This window comes from Ptychodera flava, chromosome 20 (genome assembly GCF_041260155.1).
Source record: "Ptychodera flava strain L36383 chromosome 20, AS_Pfla_20210202, whole genome shotgun sequence".
NCBI lineage: Eukaryota > Metazoa > Hemichordata > Enteropneusta > Ptychoderidae > Ptychodera > Ptychodera flava.
The window spans coordinates 17055514-17077489 of NC_091947.1; the positions used below are offsets into that span (position 1 = coordinate 17055514).

At 38.8% G+C, this 21976-nt stretch overlaps 1 protein-coding gene across 3 annotated transcripts in view; it reads right to left on the reverse strand.

The window, feature by feature from the left end:
* The window catches only part of LOC139120177 (cubilin-like), a 56846-nt gene extending 35474 nt beyond the window's left edge, over positions 1-21372 (reverse strand). The window contains exons 1-20 of one of the 3 annotated variants that reach the window (XM_070684338.1): positions 21094-21372; positions 20194-20386; positions 19393-19565; positions 18389-18622; positions 17560-17700; positions 17051-17255; positions 16501-16679; positions 15681-15860; positions 15322-15456; positions 12761-12932; positions 11934-12097; positions 11285-11497; positions 10646-10768; positions 9370-9586; positions 7593-7771; positions 6961-7170; positions 6560-6685; positions 5674-5875; positions 4111-4283; positions 2759-3706 (exon numbers count right to left, since the gene is read on the reverse strand). In XM_070684338.1, coding sequence (XP_070540439.1) covers positions 2901-3706; positions 4111-4283; positions 5674-5875; positions 6560-6685; positions 6961-7170; positions 7593-7771; positions 9370-9586; positions 10646-10768; positions 11285-11497; positions 11934-12097; positions 12761-12932; positions 15322-15456; positions 15681-15860; positions 16501-16679; positions 17051-17255; positions 17560-17700; positions 18389-18622; positions 19393-19565; positions 20194-20386; positions 21094-21151 — 4083 coding nt within the window. In that variant the 5' untranslated portion in view covers positions 21152-21372 and the 3' untranslated portion in view covers positions 2759-2900. Of the gene's footprint in view, positions 1-2758; positions 3707-4110; positions 4284-5673; positions 5876-6559; positions 6686-6960; positions 7171-7592; positions 7772-9369; positions 9590-10645; positions 10769-11284; positions 11498-11933; positions 12098-12760; positions 12933-15321; positions 15457-15680; positions 15861-16500; positions 16680-17050; positions 17256-17559; positions 17701-18388; positions 18623-19392; positions 19566-20193; positions 20387-21093 lie in introns of those variants that run through there. The other 2 variants (XM_070684336.1, XM_070684337.1) reach the window with 2 other exon arrangements.
* Between the last annotated feature and the right edge of the window lie 604 nt (positions 21373-21976).

Sequence of the window (21976 nt, forward strand, 5' to 3'; positions counted from 1 at the left end):
TTGTTTTGTCCTGGTAGAGAAACCAACTGGATCGGATCAAAAGTATACATGAGAGAAAATGCCGAGAGAGTTTGACCGGTTGACCTCGCTGTTAATTTTATGCAGGAAATTACAATAACAATGCTTGGTCGAATGACGCAGTGCTTGAGGGTGGGATCACCAGTGGTATATGGGGAGGAGTACCTTCCCGATGGTGATAAGTGGTGCAGATTACCGTCGCCTAGGTGACTGGCGTATACGCGTGCCAAAAGACACCTATGGTTGATTTCCTGTTGACCAGTCGGATGGCAGAGTTGCAAATACCTGGACTGAACCATTTGGTTTTTGTGGGTGTCGGTGGTACTTTGACAATATAAGTAAAAATGCACATATATTGAGTTTATTGTCTTGTTTATGAGCGGCCAGTATTTCCAACAGCATAAATTATGTGCATTTGCCCTTGAAGGAATAAATAATTTTCGAATAAAACATCGCGAATGTAACTACATTCCTTAAGCTCGACGTACACTTAAGTGCCCCAAAGAACCATGAAATCGCCCGACTTTCGATTGAAGAGATGAGTTTGCCAAACCGCGTATACAGAAAAAGTGGCAGATGACTTTATTTTTAGAATCATAGACAGTATAGCGAGATGTAAAAAATGTGAAACAGGCTCCCCACCTAACTATCCTAAATGTTTTTGTGTCGAGTTTGTGTTTGATTCGTTTCGAAAATGTGTTCCTACATTCTTATCCGATTGTTTGTGTTAATGAAATGTTTGTTTCGCTTTGGATATTTGTAGAGAAGTTGGATTAGTGTGTACGGCACGGTCCCTCCACAAAAGGACTGTGTGTACGGTAATGTTTTGTTTGTGTGGGGAAAGCTTATGGCGAGACGCAGCCGGACCTATGTTGTTACAAAAGTTGATAGAGTCGCTCTTTGACGCTTGCGTTTCGAAACCCGAGTGTGGTTTCTCATCAGTCGCAGTGTAGATTCTTTCCTTAGTTTGTGTTTGTGAAAATTTATTTTAATGCATTTTAGTGGTCTTGCTTTCCGATTAGCGAGGCAAGTATATTAATTTTGGTCACGTTGTGAGTCCGTTTGGTGGTTCGGTTTGTTTGTTCTATATTTCTTTACTTCGGTAATTTTGTTTTGACTGGTGTGTCTTTTAGATTTTTGCGGAGGTTTGTGAATTTTTAGGCAATAAGTACCACTGCGGATACGGATTTTATGTTTATTGGATCAAGATACTTACAAGTATCCTGGTTGATGTGCTTATTCTCGTACATTTTAATTAATAGTTCATTTACTTTGTTTACTGTTTGTTCTGGCTTGTTGTGTATAATACTGAGTGTTACGTAATTGCCTTTCGCATTCGAGTACGTAATCTTTGTGTTGACAATAACGAAAAACCGACCCTTGTCGAAGGGTTATTTTCCCAAAATTTGTCCAATGTTTGCAAGCTGGTTTATCGCGATTCTTTTGGCACGCGACATGTTTGTTACCTTGTTTGAAAGGGTATCTCTAGAAGTGCGAGTTTAGCAGCTTCAGATAGCTTTCAAGTTTTTGTTTTTTTGTTGTTCGTGGAGTCCAATTTGACTTTTCTTTGAATTGGTGTTGTTGCGATTGTTTGTGTCTCACGATGTAGCGTAGTCACATTATACGACTTTATTTGTTGAAATCCTGAGGTGGTTTTATTCTGTTTGGTTTTGTTGGTGTCCGAATGAATTTTAAGGCTTTTGCCTAGTACTATTTTTCGGAGTTTCATAGTTTGAGCGATGATAGGTTGTTGTTGAATTTCATGTTGTTGTCAGCTTTTCTTTGGAAATAGCTGATTTATTTCCACGGCCATGTTTTCTGTTACGTTACTGTGATTGTTTATTTTGTATTTAATGTTGTGTTTCAGTTGTTTGTTATGTGTACGATTTTTGTTATTTCTTTTAAGTGTTTGTGTGTTCTATGTCATCTTATCGTATTTTTTGGTAGTTCCCTTTTTGGAGTATTTGGTGGCCCTGAAAAGGGCCGCTTGGTATGGGTTTTTGTTAGCGCTTGGCGCGTTTGTTTTGGCGATAAGCCTAGCTTTTTATGCTTCTTTTCGCCGATTCGATGTGCTTGGTGAGTAGGTGTTTGCCGCCTTCTTGTCACTGTGTGTGCTTACATGGACAGTCTGCATAGCCCTTGAATGTGGTCTCGATTTTGATCAAACTTACAATTTAGGAGTATATATCAAAACTGATAAATGATTTATGTGATTACTGTAGCTATAGATAGGCTACATTCAGGACGGGCAGCGACGGGCAGTAATTAGTAGGCAAAACAGGTGGTTTTCACCGTGGGCAGAACTCGGTGCAATGATACTGAACATTAATAGTAAGCCTGTCACCTTGAAGGTAATGCTGTAGGTGAAACAAGGACACACGATGGTACAAACAACACCACAAGTGAAACGTACACACAGAAATACACGCGTTCCTACGTTGTGCCCACCCGGCCACGCGATTAAAATATGACTGATACTGCTGGATAGTGTTAATTGGGTCGGTAAACAGTCAATTAATAGTTTAATTGACTACCTGGGTGATTGGCAGGTCGTGTCCAACGACGCATATGCAAAGCAGGCCAAAAGACAAAAGCCCCCAAAGTTATTGACAGCTGGCCAGGGTCACCATGAATACGTAATGAAGCTTCACTACGCAGAAACTGCGTAGTCAAGCCCTTCTTAACCGGTCAAACTCTCTCGGCATTTTCCGGCATGTAATTACAACCAGATCAAAGCAATAACTCTCTCATAGCTTCACTTATAAAGCTAATGTTTTGTCTATCTGCCCCAAATTCATCTTGTCAGAACATCAAAATAAGAAGCAAAAATACCCATTTTTTCACTGGTTTAATCTTTATCGACTTTACATCAACTGTAATTTTCATGAGCAGAGTATGTACTCTACATCCTGTAATGCTTTGACAAATCTCCAGAACCAACCATATGTGCCTCGCCTAGGGCACCCTTCCTCACCCCATGTGTCCCATTCGTTTGCAACAATCCCGTATAGGTACCAGCGTCCCCTCCACAGCTTCAGAAAGGGACCGCCGTCGTGACCATAACAACGAGGTTCACCATTGTCGCCATCCACGTGACCTGCGCAGAAGTAATCTTTTTTGTATTCCCATTCGTCTCGTACGTTGTCCTTGCATTCATCCCAACTCTTGATGAGCAGTGGAATACGCTGAAGAGTGGCTTGATAAGAGCTGTTTCGGTACAGCCGAGGCCATCCCATCGTAAATCCGTACGTTCCTTCCGATGCCCTGACCTGTTTCAAGGCTTTATCCGGGGGAAGACACACGGGGCTGACATGATAGCTGAAGTGAGCGTCATTACTGAGTCTCAGCAGACAGACCTTGCCATTCAGTGATGGTAAACACGATGAGCTATTCATAAAGAAGACTTGTTCATGCTCCTCGTCCGTTTCTAGGTTCGTTTTGCCGAGTTTGACCATAACCTGCGTTAAATTGCCCGAAGCGGATCTTCGCCCTGCTTCAGTGATACAAGTGGCCGAAGTCATAATGTATCTTTTGCTGACGAGTATTCCACTGCAGAACGGCTCCCTTTCAATGTTGTCCCATAGTACCGCCATCCATGAGGCCGTATCTGACGTTATACCATAGGTGTCCCATGACTCATTTAAAACTTCGGTTAATTCGGTGTATCCACGATGAGAAACACCACAATCTGATGAAAACAGATGGAATATATGGCTCGATAACTTTAACTTTGAAATGACGCTGTGAATTCTATGTATCACGATTTGCGAACTCATATCGGGTAATATGGTATATATATCCACTGAATCTTAGCTCCCTGTCATTGAGAACATCCAGCAAGACTTTAAAGAGCGACATTGTCACCTGACAACGTTGCAGATGTACATGACAATAATTTTGCTTTCCTTTAGATCCTAAATAATGACATACTCGTATTGATTAAAAATTCGGGATATTCAGAGTATTTGCTAGAAACGTTCAACATCTCTGCTGTCTAAGGCGACATTTCCCCCGATTTGACCTAAGAGAAAGAAGCTGAATTTAAAATCAAGAATAAAATTTGAACTTCTTTCTAAGTTCATCACCACTTACAGATGGCATATTCAGTATCAAAGTACGTGAAAGTCCGATTTGCTCCAGCCACATACTTCACCGCCAACACATCACTTGTCGATATACTTGCCATGTTCGATTGAAGGCTCCGACAGAGTTTATTTCCAGTAGCACCGTATTGACCTATTCCATCAGGGGATTCAATGAAGTCGCTGCAGAGTGATATAAAAAGGAAAAATACTTGATTTTTTAAACAACTCTTTTATAGATGACTCTCATCCGAAAATATACCATGATTTTCCCTCTCTATGAGTTGTTGCCTCAACACGTACAGGTAACTTAAAAATAAAATGAAATGGAAATTAATTCTATTTCATTTTGTTATCGTTCTTCGCTTCGATAAAGTTTGTATGTGCGATGTGTGATAGTGAGCATGCGTGCGTTGAGTGCTTCACGAACTCTACAACGTGTGGAGCGGTCTCAGTCAGAAAAATGTAACAACTTAGCTGGCTATTGAACCATTCTTTTTTGGGAGTGGAGATTTAGCCGAGCGGTTCTCTCTGTGGCCTCTCCGCTAGGCGACTGATGCCGTATGCTGCGGGTTCGAACCCGATTGAAAACTAGCCGTATATTTGTGTACAGACTTTTTAACAATTAAGATAATGAGAAACATGTCACCAGGCGACTTTTCATCAATCTCGATTATATTTTGCCAATCTAAAGTTAAGTGTGGACCATACATTCGCTGTATTACATTTTTTATCATTCCCCATACGTCTTCGCAATGACGCGGTTAAAGTAGCAATGAACGAGTTTTACATGCCAATGCGTCCACGAACCTCACAAAAAATAACACATTAATGGGTAATCTCGGCGTACCCCTTTGGTTATTAAAACAAAACCGGCAACCAACCATTATTAGCAGTACAACTTTGTACATCACAATAAATTACTTTTACCAACTTTAAAACTCTTGGCCAAATCTTTCAAATGAGTGATGTGTGAAATCCATAATAATACAATTTAACGCTAATTCAAAATATACGGACAAAATATCACCTGGGATATCGTATTTGTCAGCTAAGTAAAACGTGTCTTCAATTACTCGTACAGTTTCACCCACAAATTAATACACAATGTTTGCGATTACCTTTGAATTCTATTAGTCAACACATGGCTTAAGATTTTGTAATCAGAGTACACAATTGAGACTTGTCTCCAGTTTACTTTTTTTTAGTCGTCTCATTTTTCTTATGTTATAATACCTCTTTGTTGTCAAATTGACAAACTAAACGAATCAATAATTAACTCACCAATTAATGGCTAACAGACACAACAAAATTCAATGGTAAAACCAGTTTATCCGGGCGCCTTGGACTTTTTCATTTCAACCGTACACCAGACAACACTCACTAAAGTCATGCGCTATTTGGAAAGCGGAACAAGCGCACTTACGGGCTAAAGGCTACTTGTTTTGTATTTTGGTCATAATTATAGTTTTTATTTGTCGTCCTACATTAGTCATAACAAAATAATGGTAATCAATCAAAGATATATGCAAATATTTGCAGAGCGCGAAACTGTGACATGGAAACGCTTTACCTGCAGCCGTCCTCCGGAAATCGACGTTTGAAAAATTGACTGTAATGATGTTTGGCGAGCAGTCGCACTCGTCCTCCACACTTGTTCACAACTGCCCATTCACATCGTTCAGGTACAGCGATTCTTTTGACAACGCGACCATGTATCGTGTTTCGGTCGCGCTTCAGTTCAATATTTCCAATCGCCTTAGAGCAATTCACTTCTGCTTGTAGTCAAGTTTAGAAAGAGAAAGACGGCCAAAAAAAACTCAGTTGATTATCATATCACTTCAAACGTATTAATTTGCATATGTGATGAATGTGAAATAGATGAAACTGTATCTCTGACACTTCGATTTTTCAGGGAAAATCTTTCATGAACAACATTGTGTCAATTTCAGCGTTTACATTGGGCTTATGAAACTGTATTTACAATACGTAGGACAATCATTTGTTGCGAATTTGAGCGTACGATACGAACATTGCACTAAATCGCTAACACTTTTGGTGATACATTAAGAAAAGCTCATCTTTGCTGGCCGTTATTTCCAGCATGAGAACACTATTGTCAGCTTCGTTGTCATATTGCCTAGTCACTTAAAATCAGGTATAAGAATTATGCCAATCTATTTGACAAGTAGATTTCCCCAGACATCTTGAACCGGCAAATGATCCTTCACTCATTGCCAAAAATATCGTATAGTAAAAAGTATACCCCGCAATAGTTAGATATTTGGAAATAGCAAGGAAAAATGAATTCAAAAGTAATCTACTCTAAGTAATATTATTGCCCATGTATTACCAGAACTGCAAATTTTCGACTTTCACTCAGAAGTCATCTCACCATAAAGTGCTCCGTAATGTACACATCGTTTAGCTACAAAGTTAATATTTGCTCAGTAACATACTTGTTCGGTAATAGGTGACGTTGAAGGAGCTTCTGTGATGCCTGGAGCTGCGATGTTCTAAATATATGACGTCATTTGGAACCATCATAATGGGAGCATAGTGATAAAACAGTGTAGCGACGAGATCTGTGAAGAAAGAAACAGTCTAACCGTATACCTAGTAGAAAAGTTTATCGAGATTGTGTGAATGAAAATAACATGTTTTTGCCTGAATTTTCTCCACTTAAAATTGTAGGCGTAGTGAGTCACACAGTTATCTCTCTCGAAAAATTGTTCTTTTCAGCTCCTTTAGAAATATTTATCAGTAAAAAGAACGAGGCGATGGTCTCAAATGCAATTCGGCGATGTCAACAATACCATTGGAAAATGTTCTTAGTTCACAATCACATATATTGACAAACCTTTTGACTTGCCAACTTTCACTGCTAAATAGAAAGGCTGTCGCTTCAGTGGGTAATGTGAAACGCGGCCAATGTTTAGATTTGTGAAATCCAGGACAACGCCGTTGTGCTTGCCAAGATTTATTTCATAAGTGCATAGATCAGCCCTCCATTTCCCCGAAGCATCTATTTGTATTACCGATTTTGATTCTTCGAAGACCTTGTGGCAATCTAGGGGAAACAGAGAAAAACATGGAACATTTTAAGTGTATATTTTACTCAATCCGTATTGCATTGAATTACATTTTCTAGCCTCATATGTGCTTGCGCTTGCAGTCGTGCACATGCGTCGAAGTGTAAAAATGTATTCTTTGACCCGAGTTTACATGAACGTGCCTGTAGCGCTGTGTATAGTTATGGTTAATTGAAAATTAGGATGAAATTGTGTAAAAATATTACACATTCTACGAGTCAACCTTAGTAGCTCTGTTTACGTGGCGTTTTTGGTCCGGCTAGGCTGCTATCAGATGTAACTTGTCGGTGTCGGGCAGCGGACTAGGAGGAAAGCAAGTCCTATAATCACAAAAACAACGCCGGTGACATAGGGCGGTAGTGAAAATGACTTTATAACTTCAGAAAAATCAAAAACTTACCACTGCTGTGTTTGATCTCGAATCCTCTTCCCCCACCTGTGTCACCAGAATGGAACCGAATGGTTAGAGCAGACTCTCTAGAGACTAAGAGTTCTGGAAGATCTTCAGCTGAGCCACAAAATCTCCCAAGAAGCCTAGACGAAGTCGTAAGTCCATCGTACACCTCGACAAAGTCATCCCTGCAGATAGATCAGTATACCCATAATTCTGTGCCAGGTACAACTCTGGGGAGTTTAGTGGCCAAAACTTTGAGCTTGTGCCCACATTTCCTATCCAATGACGTGACTTCCAATTATACACTGAGAGAGCTTTCAGATATTATGAGGAGTTTTGGCGGGACAATTTGGGGAAGGTAAATGCTTTACCAACTTATTGGAATGACCAAATGAAAAGCTATTTATTGTTATGACTGATGTATGTCAAATTCTTCAGGTGTAGGTCTACATCCATTTCTAAAAAACTGTAAATTCTTGATTTTTTTCCTATAAGTTTATATTGAACTCTCTTTAGCACAATCGAAACTTGAATACACTTACGAAAAGGCCGAAACTTTGTTTTCATATTATTCCGCTTTGTAAAATGAACTTTTCAGGTGACATTTTGTGATAAGAAACTATTTGCTTTTTTAAGGCCAGACAAGAAAGTTCCTCATATTAAGCAGCTATTAAGGAGGGAACCGATGTATATCAAATTCTTCTTGTGTAGGATGGCAGAATTTGATATTACAGAATTTGACTGTCACCACCAGGTTTGCAACCTTGGCAAGAAGGCTAAAGTTCCCGTTAATTATATTCTTTATTTTATTATTAGAAATGCTTTATTATCTGATTTACCAAAGTTTGCATGAAATAGGGTACATTGTCCATCGGATTCGAACGCCGCAACGTGCGGCACAAAGTTACTACCGAGCTACCGAATATTTGTTGAAATTTCAAGGTTAAGGTGCATGGGTACTCATATGATCCTATAAATCCTGCAAGTTGTATAAGTTTACATGAAACGATTTTTTGAGTTTTATGTCGACAAAGAATCTGCAGGAGAAGAAGAGGAGAAAGAAGAAGGGGAAGTAGACTTCGAGCAATAACTTAAGGGGCCCCAGCCAAGTTCTTCGAACGAGTTCTCTATTGCGGCGGTAGATGTGAAAATAGTACATGCTACACGCTCCTTGTATTCAATGGTTCGCTCGAACAAGTCACGTGGCAAAATACTAAGGAAGTATTTACAGTGCCGATTGGCCAAGGCTCGATCAAAAGCGACATTGTAGGTTATTTTTTCAAAGTCAATTGCTCCAGGGAAAGAGTTTAGGGGAAAAGAGCCCGTCACAGGATCATGCATAGAATGCATACATACAGCTTTTTATAATGGTTGGTGGTCAGAACGTGATGAGCGACAAGTCTCTAACGAAAACGGTGAATTTTCACACTCTTAACAGCGACGGAACTCGAAGAGCTCAGTCACAACAAATATTCAATGAGAGTGTCATTGGGTTTGCTAATCGCAGTTTCGCTCCTTTTTGTGCAGACACTGGCACCATGCACTATAACTGTTTTGAGAACTAGCCTGGTAAAATTCAAGTTTATTTTTGCAACGCCCACGTTAGATAGTATAACAAACACGGAAAAGGACGAGCATGTGGAGTGTTATACATAAAGCACTTATATAATACCTGGTTCAATTGGATTGCAACGCAAAACTGCTAATGGCAGAGTCTAGAAGGTCGATAAAATTCAATCAAATGTGTGTTCTTATATTGTTTTAGAATTACACCGTCACTCACCCACATTCGTTGTCCTCATCTCTCTCCCCTACATCAAAGTCTTGAAATCTCAAAACTTGCGATAGGTGCGAAAGAGTATCCGCTACTTTGACTGTCCAAACGCAATCCTGATTTCTGGGATATGGATCTGGGTACCTTGGACTGGTGAGGTACCCTTCAATGTCATCAGTGATGGTCATGTCCGCTACCAAACACCTCGGGGGTATCGAATTTGGCTCTGCTTGGGCGACAAAAATAAGGGACGAATTGAATTGTACTTAATTTCCATCTTGTCAAAGATAAGGGCGTCGCTGATTTGAGCATTAAACCGACAATTTGTGAATACCAGACGGATAAGCCAATGTCTGAGAAATTTAGCGTTAGGAATTTTTTTTTCAAAAAACAGGGTGTTAGCCAAACATTGACTCAGCAGTTTTCCACTTACGAACTGTGTAATCCAATACCTTTTGATGTTTCCGTGTATGCATCTTTGAGACGCTGTACGTTGGGCGTTGTATTAGTGAGCTAAAATCGCAACCAAACGTTTCCAAACATTTGCACTGCTCATCGCAGCTGAAGATTAGACATGCAGTTGTGCGATAAACGAAAGCATCGCGAAAATGAATTAATGGTCATGACCATTAATTAATTTTCGCCATGGTTTGACGTATCGTGTCTTAAGCTGGGGTCAAATATATGCATGGTAACACATTCACTCAGTATCTTTCGACATGTCAAATAATATAAGTAGTATCTCGTATCAAGCAAAATTCATGAAAAATGGCCGACTTTGTCCCTTTAAGAAAGAAAAGCAGATGAAACCGACATCTTCACCATCCAATTATCCCGAATTAGTTCCAATTATTTATGCTTGAATATAGACCACTACAATTTGATAATATATATATTGCGGCCATCATATTGGAATTGTAAAAAAAAATCTTAATTCTAGAAAAATATTCTTCTCCACAGCAATTATGATAGTTGAGTCGTAATATTTCCGATACCACCATTAGTGCAAATGCTGGCAAGTTTATGAAAGCCATTTCAATTGGTCACGTGGTTTGGCGGCCATATTGGTTTTTGCAGAAAACCGACAATAACCATGAAAGAAATTTACAAAGCCTTCTTTTCCAGAGCCAAAAATGATTTGAGGTGAAAATTTTTATATACCATCCTAAGTATAAGTAAAAGTACTTGCAAGTTTGCAAAAAGCGTTCAAATAGGTTTTGGAGTTTGGCGGTCATACTGGAATCGACAAAGCCATTCCCATCTCTTGAAAAATTCGTCGTCTTACCTGCTTCATAAGTAAGTTCCATATCTGCGTCGTTGTTCAGAAGATTTATAGTTATTGTCACCATAGGGCCGGTGGAAACCATTGTGTTAGGCTGTACGCGTGCAGAAAAACCAGCTATCGGTTCTGCAAGTTTTAAGAAAATTTACGTAGCAAGTTAAAATGGTTGTGACCGTTAATTGTATTCCAATTATTTTCCACATTGTGAGCGCTCTGTAATCCGAAATTTAAATATACCATGAATGGAATCTTTCATTATTGATTGTTCAAAAATTAGCAGGTTATGACAAATTTCTCTTCTACAATTATGACCATTGTTGTCTGCTCTACACATATTTATTCTTTTGTGATCTTCTACTCGCTGCAGAATGTGAAAGATATGTCACAGGCGGAAATTTGCATAGATATACATGTACAAATGAAGAAAACTTTTAGGGAGTTCGATGGATGATCAGCGACAAGTCAGTGTCACTGCCCTCTCGGTTGTATGTGTATTTTTATCAATTTAAAATTGCATAACCCGTGCTTCCTTGTGTTTCTGCTTCAAGGGTGTGACGCTCAAGGAAACGGCAGTGTTTTCAGATATGGTCTATTATTTTGCTATTATGCATGCATATTGGTTACTTAATTAGTTACACTCACCCATGCTCTGCCGGTCGAAAATTTCCACCACTTTCCAGGTCCGAAAACCGTACTCGCGCATATCAATGTCAAACTTGGTGAAATACATAGATATGCGATTTCCCTCGCTTACAGTGATGTTAAACAGACAGGGTCGGTAGAAATGTCTCAGCATTTCAGGGGTCGGTATTCTAATAGTGCCTTCGTCGCTGCCCTCATAGATATATTCACAACCTATGGTAGGACATTAAAGAGATTATATCGCATGACAAGGTATCGTCACAACGTGATGACAATATCCGTAAGCTATCACTGTGTAGCCATCTTTATCAGGACAGGATACCAAATGCTTTGCTAAAGCTGTTACAAATCTCATGACATAATTTAAGCATCCTTAAAACAAATGGTATGAAAGATCTTTGGCAATGACTGTTCGCTTTATAAAACGACACAACAGACGTGAAAACTGTAGTTGTAACTCATAATGCGGGCTGTATGAGTTACTTTGGTATTACCATTATTGAAATTTGATACCGGCCATCAATTTTTCGTAAAATTATTTGAATACATTTCAGTCTAGAGACTCATCTTTCCATACTTTTCTGACTTTTCAAGTGCACATAGTTTAATCTTATTCTACTGTACTGCTTTACACGTCGTTTCATCTTACCTGGTCTGTACGTCAGTCGGAAACTGCCACTTGGTCCTTGAGAGCGGGGTAGAAATTTCAGAAATACATTTTCCAACGTCATGACTGCAGGGGCCACAGTACCGCAAAATCGATCGACGACCGAGGAATTCAAACGTGATCCAGTGATTTCCAGGTATTCGTCGCTGACAAAAGAGAAATGGTTCCAGGGGATTGAATATCGTCTTCAGATGTTTCCACAGGGGCTTTTAAAATTTAGATTATATAATAATGGTGAGTTCTTAGATAGCGCTCATATCCTCAAATTGTGATCAAGGCGCTTTACAATTATTACCCGTGGTCACTTGAACTAATTTGATACCACTCAATTATACTGTGATTGTGTGTACGTTTGTTTGTTTATTGTTTGTTTGTTTGTTTCTTTGTGTGTGTGTTTACTTAGTTCCTTCTACTGATGATTCTTCATAGCAACTTGACAACATGTCATCTTTGAAGTTACACTTAGAAAGAAATATTGGTATGATGATTATGGTTAGGTTTTATCCCCCAAAAATCACTCCGGAGTGATTTTTGGGGGATAAAACTTGCTTGTCGTGTACATGTTTAAATAAACTCATTAAGCATACTAGTTTAACAGTCAGCGCTCTATGCGCCACAGAACAGGCACAAACCAGCGATGCAATTACATGAACTTTGAACTGTTAACGTGCTAAGTGCTAAGTATTGCAATATACTGACAGAGTGACAGCAATGGGCCAGATTGACGCTAAGAGCTTCCTATTAGTACAATTTTACTTCTGAGCGAAGATCTGCTCAAAATGAACTCAGGGAATGTTAGATTATCTTACTTGCAGTTTTCACTCTCCATTAAATCAAGTACTACGACTTCAATAACCACCATAGGGGCTGTGTACGAGTATATCCTCCACTCACACATGTCGATATCTCCATTATCACTACCAGGATCAATACTTGTAATGTTACCCGACTCAGCTCTTAGCACTTCCAAGCACCTTGGTTCTATGCAGTACATAAAACGGAAAACAGATGTACAAGCTGAAGCATTGGAATTTTCTTGCCTACAACTGTACCTAGACATTAAGCAAGTATCATGACAACAAGGACAGCTGTAAGTCACAACTAAGAAGTTGTTCATGATATTTGAACGGAGTGTATACTGTCATCCATCTTTCATTATATTCGAATATAAATTGCAGTGTTACAAGTAATCCTAAACCATGAACTTGAATAGTCCTGTTGAACTTTTCAGTTATTACTTTATCGTTACCCTTATTTAACGGTCCGTACCAGACTGTTATCATACCTTATCAACTACGTTAATGTAACTGATATGAATATATTGTATTCTTTTTGTGATGTAAATATGTTCAAGTTTCATTTATGTTTCTGGGGGAAATATAAACACGATTGGAACTAATTTGGGATAATTGGATGGGGAAGTAATGCCGATTTAATCTGCAAATATAACCAAAATACACGCTTGTTTTTATGAGTAATATTGCAACATACGGTTATAGGGCGCCTAACACTTTTGCGAAATTTGAAAATTATGAGGATCCAATTATCTCAAATTAGTTCCAATCGTGTTCTTATTTTGATCATACTTTCAATTTTGTTTTAGATAACGAATACGTTAAAACTCCTGCTTGTTCTTAGAATATATTAAGTGAAAAAGTTGTGACTTTGCCAACACAACACCGTCTGTAGATATGCAATGTCATTGTTGATTAATGACTTGCAGTCCATACTATTCAGGCAATAAAGCACACCCAGCGACGGTATACCTCGAGATTTTGACCAGTTCACGACATATATGCACAAGCGATAGCGAGTGCATAAACGAAGTGACCTGGTCAAAATCGAGTGGCATACAGTCGCTTGGTGTGAGTCATTGCTATTATTATCATAACAGTATTGGAACGTAAGAAAAGGAGTTTTGTTCTTGCCGACAGCTCGCGCGTGTGTTAGCCGTGGTATATCACGAATATACCGTAGCTCCTTTCACGTGTCGACCAATCGAATCGCTGCATTAGCGCCATCAATATACTGGTATGATATAATATTCGATAACAAACAAAACACGATTGGCAATGATTGGAGTTTATTGGGTTTTGATATTTTGCAAATTTCTCAAAAGTGTTAGGTGCCATATAGCTGAATGTTGCAATATCGCAAATTACTAATAAAAACACATATAAAAAGAAAAGCAGATGAGATAACATTTGTACATTAAATCGACATTACTTCACCATCCAATTATCCCAAATTAGTTCCAATCGTGTTACAATAACATTCGATATTACGCATATACAGACTGTTTGAGCACTCAGTATATATCAATCTTTTTTCGGTGTAGAACGCGAAACTGCATCTTATAAAGGGAACAAAAATACAGGAACGTATACCAAATATTACAGCTGGTGGATCTTCTAACTCGTATAAAAATATTGTCTGATGCACACAGTGTTAATACATGCGACCTAGCTGCCGATATAACTCCACTGTGATATTTAAGATGATTAAGATAATAAGTGAGGTTGGTTTGTCAATTAAGGTAATACTGATAAACATGTGACATATTTGAATATCTGAAGCAAATTTCTGAATGTGCGGTAGATTTTTTTTTGTATGCGAAAGTTCCACCTGTGATCATTAGCATACACTGTATATCGATGCTTGCTGTGACTGCAAGGGAACTTTGCCTGGGCACTAACACCAAACCGGCAACAGTTCCCCTTAAATAGAAGTAGGCAAGTTTTATCATAATTTCACTGCTACAAACCTGCATAAAAATCCATCAAACAAAAATATTCTAGAAGATTTTGAAACTTTTAAGCTAAAAACAGCAGAAAATGCCTGAATAATACAGTTTTTGCAGAATATTTAAAGCTTTGTAAAAACTGATATAGCTCATCCTCACAGACCTTTATATCAAATTTCAAAACAATCTAAAGAGCATTTTCAGAGAAAAAGACTGTTTTTACAAAAGAAGGAAATAAAATATTTCCCGTTGATACAAATAATGCAAATTCCAGCATGATTACAATTAGGCAGTCCAAGGAACTTAAGTACCAAGTTTCAAATCAATCGGAAATGCTACTTTAGAGAAGATTTTTTGACCCAAAGCAGGAAAAATTAATTGATCAAATAATATACATATGCAAATATCACTACATTTTAAGCAAGTCTAAAATCACCCCTAACTACCCGTGTATCAAACTTGAAACCAATTGGACAAACGCTTTTCAGAGAAGACAATGTGTATAGTTATGTAATTGTGTCACACCATTCATTGACATCCATGAGGATAATGTGAATCCAATTAAATGGACATGAGTACTCGAACGGAATAAAAAAAATCTTGGTGACATTAATATTCATTACTTACCGACAGCTTCGTATTTAATAATAACTCCGGTTCCTTCACCAGTCCGATACTTTCTATACAGGATTGTAACACTATTTCCGCTTGCTAAGACAGGGGGTGCATATGTTGATTCATAATTCGCAATAAGTGGAAATTCTAAAAAAGAAACAGTCACTTACAAAAAAGTTCTTTCTCTTCTGAAAGTCGTAACTTGTTAATCGAAGAAATATATAGATATGAAAAGAAATTATATTAATGATTAGAGACTTTCGTACAACAGGACTTTTAAAAAGTCACAGTCTGTATGAAACATTTTCAGGTCATTCAAACATGGTTTCACATTTATGATTATTCAGAAAGATTACTATTTGATAACTTACTCGTGGAGGGTCCATCGTAAATATAGAAATGATCATCGACTGTGTAATACGCCATGTCGAAGAAAGGAAATTTCAGATACACCTGGTATCCAGATGGCACTTGGATATAGCCTTTCCATTTAATCTCTTCTCTCATTTCACTGATAGTTCCCCTTGAACCGTTGAGGTATTTAAAACTCCCTACGATTTAAATCAGATGGCTTAAACTTAAACTTGATGACGAATGTCTATTTTCAATGTATTTAAAAACAACCTCAGTACAAAAGGTTAATGTGATGCTCGGAATTTCAACATTCTATTCAAAATTAAAAAGTTGAGTGAGCACTCAAGACTTGGTCGACATTCCCTACAAACTTTGTAAGTGTGTGGCAATGACATGATTTCGAAGTAGGTCATTACTTTCATGTGTGCTTGCAGTGTTAGTAAGATGTGTAGAGGTTACAAGTATTACAATCCTTATCTGAACAACCTCAAATTTGTCGCAAACAATCAGGTTATATCAAACTTGCCATACCATTTTACACATGGCACACACGGGGGACATAAATAAAATCAGTGAGCATTAGTAGTACACATACACAATTAAGACTGATTGATATTCAAAATTGGTACCACATTTGATTAACATCTTTATTGCATGAGTTGACTGAAAGTAAATTTGAAACACTGTCACGAAAAATTTCCGTGTGATTCAAAATTGTCTGAACGAACGATCGATCGAACCAGCGAAACATCGAACAAATGCACGATGAACGAACAAATGAATGAAACATTGAATTATCATTGATTGGCCACAGCTTATTAATTGGATCGAACATACCTTCTTCATATTCCACCTGGAATCCCCTATGACCTTGAACGTCGCCGCCACTTTTAAACCGAATGTATAAATGCCTCCCACTGCTCAACATCAGTTGGTCTGGATGCTTGCTGCCACAATAACGACCGAATTCGGGTGCTCTTTCGGTATCTCCATCTCTGACTTCAACGTACTCATCCCTGAAACATTGTGATGAGGCTATCTAAGGAAGTGCCAATGCCATAAATTTGCCCGACAAATCGAACGTACATGGATGGTAAAATTTTGATGATTGTTGATTCTGTGGCTTTATATATCAAATATTTAAAAAGCACTCGCCGAATAAATTTCTGGTTTATAGTTATCATATTTTTAAAGTATTCATACAGAGGTTCACGTACACTAGGTAAGTCGATGTTATTGACAGAAAAAACACATGAAACAACATGCATATTAAAATATGGTAGGTTCGTCTACGGGTAAACAAATGCTCAACACGCAATAAAAATGAAACATTTTCAGATAAGTGACCATGAATTAAACAAATACATTACACACGCTGACAACTTACTCGCAAGCCGCATCACCGCCAATATCGAAGTCCGTGAAGTTAAGCAATAGTGGACGTTCTCTTGAGTTTATCACCCAGATACAGTCCTGGTTTGCCGGGTATGAATGAGGGTAATTGTGCGTTGTAAGGTTACCAATTTTTGGATACAAGGTACTATGGCTTGGAGCAGGCTGCCCGATATTAATTCTTTCTTCACATGTAGGCCCTATTTAGTGAAAAACAAATGTTTGAATCAATTAACATACTTCACTACAAAGTTTCGAAAAAGCTAGTTGATCAATATGCGCATTAAAGATGCCCGTGCCGACAGGCTGAGTAAACAATCTACTGCAGAAACTGAGCTATGTCTATTCTATGAAGGCAACACAAGTATTCAGTCCGAATCGAGAGACGCCCTTGCATTTAGTATAAGTAGCAATGCAGTTTGTTAAAGGAGACGACAGTTCTAATAAAACAAGGAAGTAACCATAAACGACCTTTACATTCGGTACCTCCGAGCTCTGACTTACGTTCGGCGTAATAGAAGGCCTCGAAACCAGTACCTCCTCCCCATGCCGTCTCGTGTGCATCAAAAGTCACCAGTAATTCATTGCCGGATGACAGAACTGGCGGTGCATACATCCCACAATAACGGGCGAGTGTTCGGGAGTCTGAGGTGAAAGTGAAAGAAAGGAGTTGCGAAGGGGATGGCTTCGCAATATCTTTTGAAATATACCCTTTGTGCAACTATAGCAAGTACATTAATGACAGTTTGACATTCTCATTGCAACTACAGAATAAAGGAGAGTAGCAAGCAGTCTTTGAACCGTCACACTTCGGAAAATTGCCATAATTATTAAATACTATACTGCTCATTGGAGAGGATGCACTTCATATGATAAGTTAAACATTCAAAATTTTCTTAAATTACAGAGAGTTTACAAGAGGTTGCAGATATTTAGTGTGATATTACTTATGTGAAGACTAAGTGTGGTGCATAATCTTCTAATATCTTAAAGGGACAATGAATGTCAGTTTTGATAATATTTTCATTTTTTTCACATTTATTCATCACCCAAAAGCGTATTAAAATATGCGGTATTGCCCCTTTCAATATGCATTTTATAAATATGTAATAAAATGTTGACAAAGGAACAAGAATTCTGACTAAAATTCAGTACATGACACTAAACATATACAGGCTGTGTTGCCAAGTTTAACACTACATATCGGCACGATTTCGCTGAAAGTAAGACAGGAAAATGTATTCTACAAAAAGTACAAAATAATGTATAATAGTCACAATTACTTAATGAAGCTTTAATTTGTTGATGGTTGAATGACTTAATGGTAACAAACCGTCACGTGTCAGCCCCTCCCGGACGATCACCATACCAGTGTTTGGACTGTAGTAACCTCTTGACCAGCATAATGACCTGTTGTCACCGTCGATGTGAAATTCTTTGAATTCAAGTCGTATTCTGAATCCACTTGGCACTCTGATCTTCCATTCACACAATGCTTCGACGTATTTGTTCGGAAAGTTAGGTGTGGCGAATCTACCCTCCAGAGCGCTGAAATCGCGGTAACACTCTGAAGACGGGGCATTTTCATACGTTATTGACCAGACAAACAGCGCCATTTCTTGCCGTGCCAGTGGTACAGTTAATTTTAGTCACGCTATTGAGCTTACCAGCCTTATCTTCGGATGCATTTTTGGAGAAAAGTCTCCCTCCAAATTTGTCTTGACTTAGCGTATCATGAGAACGTATTGCATTGTTTCGGATACAGTAAGAAAATATGCACAACAAAAATGCCCTAAAGGTAACTTAATCAAGAGGAAACATTATTTGCCACCACTGCAGAAAAAAATCAATTTAATTGTGCTCACGTAGAAGAGAAGACTCCAGCAAAAGTTTAATTATTCTTTCTGGCCTATCACATTATCTTTCTGCAAGAAAAATATTCTTTCACGGATTTTGTTAATCTTGGTATGGAAATAATGGCTGGTGAGCAATTATTCGTTCTCTGCTGACCACATAACTAGTATATTTGCCCGATAACTGTACAACAATGTATGCCTCCAGTGGTTGCATTTGTACATCATGATTAGGTAGGACAAAGCTATCGTAATGTTTTCTTATATTGAATTCAAACAACAGAAACATGTTCTCAGGTTAAGCATGTGGAAATTTGCATTGAGAATATTGTTGCGGATAATTTTTGAAACATTTACTAAATAATGAGAAAGAACATACACGGGGTGGGGTGTCTCAGAGACAAAACTTGAATTCACCCTTGCCAGATGAAAATGTCAGAAAAAGGTATCGCCTTCATGGATTTCTTCAACTGCTTCAACTTACCTCCTACCCTATAGTGTGCTCTGAAGCCAGTCCTCTGATCCACGTCATTGGAACTGAACTTCACGTATATATCGCCATCAATGGTTATCATTCCGGGTATATCTGTACCGCAGTACTTGCCGTAAAGTGGTGACACGTCCCTCCGACCTTTCCGGATTTCCAAATAATCGTTGCTAAGACATAATTATTAATGCATAGAGTCGTTGCTAAGACATAATTATTATGCATAGAGTCGGAATGTTACTCTTTGTCTGTCTGTCTGTCTGTCTGTCTGTCTGTCTGTCTCTGTCTCTCTCTCTCTCTCTCTCTCTCTCTCTCTCTCTCTCTCTCTCTCTCCTCTCTCTCTCTCCTCTCTCTCTCTCTCTCTCTCTCTCTCTCTCTCTCTCTCTCTCTCTCTCTCTCTCTCTCTCTCTCTCTTATTGGGACACCCGATGATTCTCTCTCAGACCGCATTGTTTTTTGCTTCTGAGAAATCAGACGACTAATAATAGTGACGATAGCAATTACCAAACATAGATGGTGGTGACTTATGCTGAGTCTTCTTGCACGGATACCCACATCCACTCAGAAAACGTCAATTATAGCACTGCGCCACAGGTGATTTTGAATAACATATTCGTAAAGTAACTGTGATGTCGTTCAAATGATTGAAGAGTTACCTCATGTTTCATGACCATGTGAAAACAGTAAGTTTAACATATTTCCTTATTCCGCATGTTATTCCGAAGCTGTAATGACAATTAGACGACGAAGACGAAGAAAATGAGAATCAAAAGAATCAAAAAGTCTTAGAATAATTACTTGCAGTTTTCAGTCCGTTCTAGGTCGAAGTATTCGAAGATTATGCTTCCTTTGTCTCCCAAGGGCGGCTTGAAAACCCACTTACAAACGACACTCGGTGGATATAATCCTCTACTTCCGATGGAAGGAGTTTCGAAAGAAAGCATATTTAGAGAGGGGCTATATCTTCCACCACAATAAAACACCCGTGGACCTGAAGAATACAAAAAAAACATTTGCAGATTTCCTCCGCCTCCCCACGAGTAGTTCTGTTTTTGCGAATAGCTTTCTACACAAACAGCGTTATTTAATTTCTCTGTGGATATTGGAACTGTAAATCCATTCTCTTACGAATACTGAAGAGCAAGTGCAGTATATAACTCTAAAGCGATTCTTAAATTGTCATTGTCCACTGTTTCTTATAGAAGTGTTGCAAGTTCATCTGCGTTACCAGTATTGTAGAGAGGTAAGGTGCAAGCGAGAAATGACTTGACTTTTATAGAGGCGTGAGTAATCACTCCCGGTCACGGCGTACCGCTAAGCCCATCCCCTCTCTGTCTGCCTGTCTCTGTCTATAAACTCTCTGTCTGTCTGTCTGTCTGTCTCTCTCTCTCTCTCTCTCTCTCTCTCTCTCTCTCTCTCTCTCTCTCTCTCTCTCTCATTCCAGAACGTTTAATAACTCGGTCGAGGTCCAAACGAAGCTTAAGGTACAAAGTGCTGTACATGTTGCCGTCAGTGCGTCTTACTGTGTGAACGAAGACTGATGGTGATGTATTCATACCGCTATCGGGCGTTCTTTGCATTGACCGTCAATAGCTACAAGTCTTTACTCACTGACATGCCACTGTATATGATGGTCTCATTCATACATTGACAACAATTCTGATCTCAGGCTATCCTGACACCGACAAGCCAACTTACTGATCTCTCCGAAACATGCGATAAATACCACAAGGATGAAGTATCTCTTCACGTGCATTGTGAGCTCACAGAGTCATCAGGTGTCGTATGATGGTACCGGAGCACTATTGCATTTGCTGAGCTCGAGTCCAACGCCTTCTTTGGCAAGAGCGACGCCGATAAAGTCACACGGGGTGTCCGTTAGGTGTATGGTCGCCGTGGTTCGTGCAGGGCTATAGATAAAAATTCACCTTGAGTGTCAGAAATGAGACAGCAGGTCCACCTTGCTGTACATCGGTATGCTTGCCCTATGCTTACCCTTTTCACCTTTTAGTCTTATTTGTTCATGATAATCCTATCTGATGACCTTGCCAGATTTAGAATTGATATAAAGACAGATAAGCTTATATTTTGTTGACAAGTCTTACTTGGTTTTATGACTTACCTAACCGAGAAAACTATACTTTTACTTTGAAGTTTGCGGGAAAGTAAACTTTAAAAATGCAATTTATGATGACCAAAGTGACATCTTAGTTCAAATTGAAAGAGTTTTATTGAGAGAGAGAGAGAGAGAGAGAGAGGGGGAGAGAGAGAGAGAGAGAGAGAGAGAGAGACAGAAAGACTATACATAACAGAGATAGACAGAGAAACAAAGACAGACAAACAGACAGACAGACAGAACCTTGGCTCAGCATAGTTCGAATAACATATTTAAAGGGCGGACATATTCGTGATTACTGTTAACAATACTGTTTTAGGTCTTTGGTGAAGGCCATAAGAAATGTAGAAGGTCGTTCAGAGGTGACAACACAATATTTCATTTGTAAAGAGGAGTTGATGGCAACTGCATATGAACGACCGACATTGGTAGGTTGCTGTCGAAATTTTACCGATAAGCTCTCCA